The sequence below is a fragment of the Hyperoodon ampullatus genome (assembly GCF_949752795.1).
Source record: "Hyperoodon ampullatus genome assembly, chromosome: 19".
In the NCBI taxonomy this organism is placed as follows: Eukaryota; Metazoa; Chordata; class Mammalia; order Artiodactyla; family Ziphiidae; genus Hyperoodon; species Hyperoodon ampullatus.
In genome coordinates this window covers 1,560,795-1,569,753 of record NC_136932.1, presented here as the reverse complement: position 1 = coordinate 1,569,753, position 8,959 = coordinate 1,560,795, and the positions used below count along the sequence as shown (strand labels likewise).

At 38.7% G+C, this 8,959-nt stretch overlaps 1 protein-coding gene across 8 annotated transcripts in view; it reads right to left on the bottom strand.

Moving 5' to 3' along the window:
- Positions 1 to 257: 257 nt before the first annotated feature.
- The window catches only part of SPAG9 (sperm associated antigen 9), a gene marked incomplete at both ends in the record, with an annotated part of 135,406 nt that continues 126,704 nt past the window's right edge, over positions 258 to 8,959 (bottom strand). For 6 of the 8 annotated variants that reach the window (XM_079725956.1, XM_079725959.1, XM_079725957.1 and 3 more), the window contains 4 exons: positions 258 to 373; positions 2,724 to 2,873; positions 6,289 to 6,465; positions 8,779 to 8,892. In XM_079725956.1, the coding sequence (XP_079582082.1) occupies positions 258 to 373; positions 2,724 to 2,873; positions 6,289 to 6,465; positions 8,779 to 8,892 (557 nt within the window). Of the gene's footprint in view, positions 374 to 2,723; positions 2,874 to 6,288; positions 6,466 to 7,384; positions 7,424 to 8,778; positions 8,893 to 8,959 lie in introns of all 8 variants that reach the window. The other 2 variants (XM_079725958.1, XM_079725961.1) reach the window with 1 other exon arrangement.

Genomic DNA, 8,959 nt, shown 5'->3' with positions numbered 1-8,959 from the left:
CACCAGTTTGCAGAAAGTAAACATTCTTTGATTTGTTCATAATATACTGAAATTGCCTATAACACTGGTGCAGTAGAACAGCTAGTTCCTGTATTGTTACAGTAGGACAGATTTTATAGCATAGTTAACAGAAAAAAGATGCTCATATATTATGTGGTGAAACTTATTTCACAAAGAGAGCATTAAATAAAGGGAAAAAGGGAAAATAAACCATGCAGAAGAGATGGCTTCCCCATCGCCACCTGTTTCCTATGGGTTCACTCACTACCATACATCACTTGCCACACTATCAAGTGACTCCTTTCCGCTTTGGTGACAGAAGGTTCGAGTGGAAGATCCTCTCCAAGAAGCTCTGATTCTCCACCTTCATCACCTGGTGGATGAAATGGAGACTCCGGTTAAGCATTTTGAAGATACAGGCTGATGCACATCAGACTCATGGTTAGTCCATGAGCAGCATGCATAGAACTTGTCTGACGCCCATTTCAGAGAACACAGTAAAAGAAATGCCATGCGTCACAATCTTCACTGCCTAACTTCTGAAAAAGACTACTGTGATCGATTTCTCATAGTTAAAATATTACAGGAAATGAAAAAGGAAACGGAACAAAAAAAAGATCAAATTCAATTTTTAAAAAGTATACTTACTATTAAAATCAACCTATGCTTTAAGACAAATTCTGCTTTTCAGGCTGGATTACCTAGAGATACTGACAAACCTGGTTAAGCAATTTTATGTTATTTTTAGGAGCCAAAATGGAAGAAATTTTTAGTGGAAATGAAAAGACCACATAAAGATTTTACTGACATACTCTTTAGTATGGTTCAGACTACCATATTGCAATCGAAGAAAAAGTTCCAAAAATCACCCAGCCTAGTGAAGGCCATCTCTCTCTATAAAGGAATTCTGCACCAACAGTCAGCTCACTTTGAAGTGACTCCATTCCTACTGACACCACCATTTCTAAACTTAACATTAAAAGCCCTGCCTTAAAAATGTGTCAACAAGCCTTCTGCATCAGAAATTTTAGTTTATACTAATTACAGGTGGCACACTGTCATTTATATGACCCTAAATTTTATATTCTTTTTTTTTTAACAGAATTAAAACTAAAGTATTAGTCACCAGTCTACAACATTATATTCTCTAAGGCCTTACGTTTAGAAACTTTTTCAATCATTGTGATTTTAGGCCAGTCCAAAAGCTTCCTTTGTTTATAGCAAATAAATAAATTTACATCACAGTGCTTTACAGTTTACAAAGCACTACACTTTCACAAACATCAATTCCCTGTGTTTTCTTTGAAACCTCTCTGGCCATTGCTTCTTAGATCCCTTCATAAGCTCTAATGATTCTTTAAATGGAGTATTAAAACAGGGTTCTATCCTAGAACCTTTTCTTCTGGCCCTTACATATTCTCTTTGGATGAACTCATCAACCCTTGTGACTTTTAGTACCACTGCATGTCAGTAGTCCTCATATTCCTCCCTCCTGAGATATGAAACCCTTATACCCAAAAGCCCGGTGGACATCGTCCACCTAGATAACTCCCGACTTCCACGCACTCCAAGGTCAGCATGTCCAACACAGAACTCCTCATTCCACTCCCTCCAGATCTGCTGCTTCTGTTCTGATAGTCATTAACTCTAAGTAAATGGATCACTACCTCTTCCTTCACATTCTGTTAGTTACCAATTCCCCATCATAGTGCTAGTCTACTCCTACTGTTTCTACCTTACTCATTTATTTTTTCCTAGCCCGTTCCCTACCTCTAGTCTTACACCTCTAATCCATTTACACACACATATAATCATACTGCTCTTCTATTTAAAAGTCCTCCAATAATTTTCCTTTGCTTTAAAGTGCAAACTCCTTAATGAGGTATATAAAGGCCTTCCATAATCCAGCCCCTCCCTCCATTTCTAGATTTATCTCTGGTCAAATTTATATTTGCTTCTACTCCATGCTCCAGTCATTTTTAAGTAGTTGTTCTTCATCTAAGGTGGTTTCACATTTCTAAGCCTTGGTCAAGCTATCTCTTACCTTGGAATGCCAGTCTCCCCAGGCTTCCCCATACCATCCCCACCCCAATTCTTCAGACTCATGCTCCTCAGTACTGACTCATCTCAAGCATCATTTCCTGACTTCCTTCTTCCCCTACCCCTAGGAAAAACTGACTACTCCCCATCAGAGCATCTGTAACACTGTAACTTATTAACATGTTTCTATCTCTGTATTGTCCTATAATTTATTGGAGGGAGACTTTGTCTGATTTGTTTTTGTATCTCAAGCTCAAGGCTAACAGGTACACAGTAGATAATTATTCTTTATAAGGTGAGAAAATGAACAAATGAAATGAATTTGGTTACAAACAACACTTTATGAAGTATTTTTATTTCTCCACTTTGCAGGTGAGGAAACTGAGGTTCTGGGAGGTTGAATGATTTCCCCAAGGCCTTCTGACTCCATGTGCTCTTCACATATACCTCAACATACGACCAAACCCTGCTATTTTCTAATGCTCCTTCAAATAAGCACACCTTGGTATAAAAAGGAAAAAAAAATCATGAAAGTAGGGAAAAAAGAAATATAAAATCATTTTCCAAGTAAAGAGTTCAAAGAAAACCTCTTAGAAATCATGTATCTGAGTTTCTTGCTTACTGTGGGTGAAAATCCACATCATGGAACAGTGGAAATGAAGCCCCCAGAACCAATGACCTACCCATTCGGAAGTCAATGTAGCCCTCTCCTCCACTGATGACAAGCATAGACTTCAAGGGTGTCTGGCTGCCAGGCTCCTGTGCAGATGGCCCTGCTCTGTCAACTGTTAGATCTGTGCCACTGCTGCCGCTTTGTGGGCTGATGACTTGACCTATTTATACAGGAACAGAAGCGAATATTACTTATCAAGCATTGGGGTGGGAGAGACTCATTTTTTCTGAATATTTTCAGAAAGCTGAACAAGGTAAGTACATTCTAATACAGCCAAAGTACTGGGGATGTTAGAAGCCTCTGCATGATCAGAAAACATCTATAAAGGTCATGAAAGCCCAATTTGAAATCCAAGTAAAGCTATTTTGTACCAAAACAGAAATAGGTCCAGAATTCAATATGAAATCTGTATATGGCTCAGCTGGTCTTAGCTGCCTGCTTCAGACTATTATAATCTACATTGTTTTATCTGAGGGGTAGTGGAAAGATCTCTCCCCTGGAAGGGTACATGTGTGTTTATGTAAGAGACTGAGAAAAGTCTTCAACTTCAGCCTTAAGAATTTGGATATTCATAATTAATATTTGAATTGATTTCAAATCCATGGTTTCCTCATATTTAAGAAAAGTACATCTTATTTTTAATTTAGATTATGCAAATAAAATTACTGGGTAATGTGTAATTTGTTCTAACATTTAAGTTCTAATGTAGAATCTTTAAGCATGAAATGATAGAGAGAAACCTTGAAATATCATTCACACTATAACCTCTATGAGTGTGGGGTATTTTTTCTTGCCAGGTCTGCTGTCCTTTGGTCAAACTACACAGACCATGCTTTTAGGTGATAACAGGACAGAGTCCCATGATGTGAAACACTTTATAAACAATTAATTTATGTTGGACATGGATAGGACAGTTTGATTTATTTTCACAGTGCCTCATTCATGCATTATTCAATTATACTCTAGAAGAAATCAAGCCTGCTAGAGATAACTTCTGTTAGCAGACTAGTTAGTTTTGCCACAGAAGCAAGAGCACAGTGGTATGATATTAAGGCCATCCTGAATGGTTTAATCCTTAGGGCCAACTGGCCAACAAACAACAATGTTGCCAATTCCACTTCCAGATTTATACCCAACAGAAAACTCTCTCCCATATGCACAAGAAGGTCTACTGCAGTACTGTTCTTTAATAGTGGAGGGAAAACAGAGAAAAAGCCTAGAAGTTGATCTATAGGAGAATGGATAAAAGGTAGCATACTTATTCAGATACTAGATTACCACGGTTAAATGAATGAACTAGACCTTTATGCATAAATATTAACAAATCTCAAAAATGAGAAATAAGTTGCAGAATAATATATATGTAACATAAGACTTAAAAATACAAAAAATACTACACATTGTTTATAGATATGTTCTAATGTAGTAAAAATACAAAAACATGGGCAGAAGGATACATTTCAACTTCAGGATAGTGGTTACAGATAGACAGGAAAGGAGGAAGGGAAGGGGATTAGAGAAAATACAAAGGAGACTCAAAGGGGACTCTACAGCATTCTTTTTTTTTTTTTAAAGCAAGAAAAGGAACTTCCCTGGTGGTCCAGTGGTTAAGAATCCATCTTGCAATGCAGGGGATGCTGGTTCGATCCCTGGTCGGGGAACTAAGATCCCACATGCTGCAGGGCATGCGCCCATGTGCCACAACTACTGAGCCTGCACGTCACAACTACACAGCCTACATGCTCTGAAGCCCCTGTGCCACAAATACAGAGCCCCACACAATCTGGAGCCTGCATGCCACAACTAGAGAGCCCGCACGCCACAACTACTGAGAAGCCTGCGCATTGCAACAAGAGCCCGTAGGCCGCAATGAAAGATCCCACGTGCCACAACTAAGACCCAATGCAGCCAAAAAATAAATTAAAAAAAAAATTCCGCTTCTAGAAGTTTATTCTGAGGAAATAACTATACAAAAATATACATGTACATTTCAAGAAGTTCATTACCATGTTGTTAAGAATACTGAATAATTGGTTAGGGTACCATATACCAACCCTATACTATATACATTTAATCATTTAATCTTTGGAACATCCTAGGGAAAAATTATAGTGGCCAATTTTATGTGTCAAATGTCTTGGCTCGGGTGCCGAGACATTTGCTCAAACTCTGTGAAGGTATTTTTTAGAAATAATGAACATTTAAATGAGTGGACTTTGAGTAAAGCAGATTACTCTCCATAATGTGGGTGGGCCAATCAGCTGAAGGCCTTAAGAGAAAAAGATAGGTCCCTCAAGGAGAAGGGAATTCTGCCTCCGGGTTGCCTTTACACCTGAGCTGCAAACATCAGCTCTTTCCCAGGCCTCCAGCCTGCCAGCCTTCTCTGCAGATTTCAGACTTGCCGACCCCCATAATCACATGAACCAATTCCTTAAATTAAATCAATCTCTCTCTCTCCCCCTCTTTGCACTCGCTCGCTCTCTCTCATACACACATACACACACACACACACACACGAACGCACACACGCACACGCACACACCCTATTGGTTCTGTTCCTCGGCATAACCCTGACTAATACACTGAGATACCACCATGTCCAACATCACACAGTTGGTGTGGCAAAGCCAGATTTGAACTTTGTCTAACTCCTAAACTTGCCTCTTACAGGGAAAAAAACCCCCAAACATAGGTCCTGCTTACAGATGATCAGTAACAGCACTTTAGTATTCTCAAGGGACAGAACATTTTTCATTGGACGTCATCACTGCCACCTTTCATCTGGATGGTGCTTTAGAGTTCCCAAAGCCCTTTCATTAGTCTTTACAACAAATGAGGTTGGCAGAGCAGATATTAATCACATCCACTTAGGAAATAAAGAAATGAGTATCAGAGGTTAAGCAATTTGCTCAAGACAACAAGGCAAGTGGTAAAGGCCCAGACCCCGGGACTCCTACTGTTTTTTGCCACAGCGCTCAAGGTATCAGAGCACATTTTCCATCCCTTCCTGAATATAGCCTTGATGATAGGGACTTCTTTCTAGAAATCTCCTTTATGAGGCCAAAACCATTTTCAGTATTCTGCAGTGACAAAATAATACCATTGCTTTTCAAAAGTAAAGAAGTCTCCAAATAAAAATCAAGTTTGTTTTTGGGGTAGAGGAGAGATTCCAAAACAGCTTCTATCAAGTATCTCTATAGCACTTTATTCATACCTCTGTTATAGAACATTTCATGTGCTATATTGGAATTATCCGTAATTTCAGTACTTAGTATTAGACTAGGGAGAGGAACCAAGGGACAGGCAATTACAGTTGGCCCTTGAATAATGCAGGGGTTGGGGCACTGACCCTCTGCGCAGTCAAAAATCTGAGTGAAATTAATAGTCAGCCCTCCATATTCATGGTTCCTCTGTGTCCACAATCTGCATCCAAAGATTCAACCACATGGATCATGTAGGACTGTAGTGTTCACTACTGAAAAACATCTGTGTACAAGTGGATCAGTGCAGTTCAAATGCACATTGTTCAACAGTCAACTGGACATACAACTTCTCAACAGAAAAATCTAACTCACCTGGGACTGCCACAAAGAATTTCACAGCATCCCTGTGCCCATGGAAGCAAAGCTGTGCATGTGCCATTGAACAATAGGGTATAAATGTCCCTGGTGTCACTTTATCACTGTTTTCATCACCATATACACGGATGACACTTCCAGGACGACTTCCTGATGCTCCTGAGGTTTTATTTGCTGCAATAGAAAACCAAACACCAAATATTTTCCCCTAGAAAACAGTAATGATGCAAGAGATTACTGGTTAATCCTTATGATATTATCTAAAAGCTACAGCCAGTTGAGATAAAAAGAGGGCAGCAATGCCAACTCAAGACAAAGCTGGAAAATAAAAGATACACAGCATGCTAGTTATTTTGAAGTTTCTCAGTAACTGGAGTAGGGGATTTTGCCAGTCTAGCAGTAGCTAAGTTTACTTTGTAAACACATCTATTAATTAAAAAAAAATCATTTCAGTGAACAAAAGAAAAGATGTCTTAGGTATGTCTGTTTTGTTTTTTAATCCTCATTTTAGAAAACTAACCAGTTATATAGCTTAAAGTAAATACGTATTTTTTTTAGCAGAAGTTTTGTAGTTTATCTTTTGATTTTTTTCTCCCTTCTGGTAAGAATATCTCCCGTGAAGGGTAGTAAAAAGTTGTGTTTAAAAGGATCCATCCAGTACAATAGAGCAGCTTTTATGTACACCAGACTGATGGTTTGCTGAATTAGTTTAGAATGACCAGACTCACAAAACATCCCCATTCCATGGACCAGTAAGTAAATGAAAGAAACATGATTGGTAACAGGAGTAAACAATGTAGATTAATGACAGTTTTCAGAGATGTTTCGTGTTTTTATTGGAGGGAAAACAAAGTCTGAAAGAAAGGTCAGCTGCAACAAAAGATGATAAATAGACTAAGCTGCTGAGCAGTAGCTTGGTGGCCATGTAACAAACATTAAAAAAAACAAAAACAAAAAAACACCTGCTGCAATGCAGTGACTGCAAGTGGATGACATTTAGGAACATTCAAGAGGGTATCTAGAGACGTGAGAACGGCCTCACGGTGGCCATGAGAAGCCAGAAGGAAGAGTGTGGTTCAGGATCTGCACTTACCCCTCAGCCCCAGTAAACGTCCCTGGTGGAGGATTACGGCTAAAGTGAGAAAGGAGGAAAGGGGACATGGAGAGGTGCATGACAGGGAGGAGAAGGATTACTATGAGATGCCACTCTCAGCGTCTTCTATCTGGCAACTCAGGAGCTCAGAGCTCCTAACTACATTAACAAAATCCAACTTGGTATAATACCAAGAAACACACAAAGTTCTTACCAAAGCCTCTAAAGAATATGTCTGCTCGAAAAGGACAAGTTTATTTACTGTGATTTTGCTTTTCTTAATTATAAAGCAATTTAAGTGAATGAGAACTTACTGGGGAACGTTTTCTAAATGCTAATATTTCCCCTTTTCTTTAAGAAATCCCACACAAGTAACTCTGCTAAAATGGAACTCTCGTCTATAAAGAACTGAAATGAACTCTGGGGATCCTGGAATCTCTTAAGATACAAGAAGTGATCTAAACATGTAGATTTATAAGTAGTTGTAGAAAATACAGCTGGGATTAAGAATTTAGGTTCTTTAAATTGGTGGTCCAGTGGTTAGGGCTCCTTGCCTCCACTGCCAGGGGCACGGGTTCTCTGCCTGGCTGGGGAACTGAGATCCCACAAGCCTCGCGGTGTGGCCAAAAAGAAAGAATTTAGGTTCTTTAAAGGCTCCAGATATACCACCATCCAGTCCTCCTCCTTTCCCCTGAAAATTCTGAGGTATTTATTTATTGACTTATTTTATGGACTTATGGCACTTTTTTTTCAAATCATTCCCTGCCCATGAATTTTGCAACACAAAAACACTTATTTAATGAATGATCAATGTAATGGAACATAATATGAAAAACACACAATGCACATTTTGTTCACAAAAATAATAATAATGAAGCAAATATAAAAAACATACAATGTACATATTGTTCACATTCTTTTCAAATAGAGGTAGATGGCTTGTCTCCAATGTCAGGAAGGATTTGCTGACCTCCTAAGAAACTTCTCCCACAGCTCTTAAGCCAAATGGAATATCCTAAACTAACTGCCACAGAGATATGGAAAACTAGGATATTAGATAGTTAGGTAATGTTTCTGGATACTAGTACAATAAAGCTGAAAGAAATAATGGACAGCAACCATTATTTGAGATGAAATAGGACCATGATGCCTGAAATGAGAAAGAGTTTCTCACAATGAAAAACTTTTAACTGTAAATATTGGTCCTGATATACTTGCTAGAGTCTATAAATTTCATAGAAAAAGTGAAGGAACAATAGTTAGATCTCTGCCATCAGTTTGACTTTCTGAATTACCACAGATTTGCCAATAACTAAACAATTCCTTCTACCTGAATTCCAGACAAGGCTGTTCCCCACAACTCTCCTGTGACAGTTACCTAAAAACGTACTTACTTTCTGTCAATGGGATGGAGATAATGACACCGTTTCCTGTCCCTACCCACAAACGATTGCAAGACACCATAAGAGCTGTGATCCTCACAAAAGAGAAGCCCAGTTTTCCAGTACCTGTATGATGGGAGAGAAAACATTTTATTGAAAAACTAGAGCAGATGATGTTTTAGGTTCCAAGTCC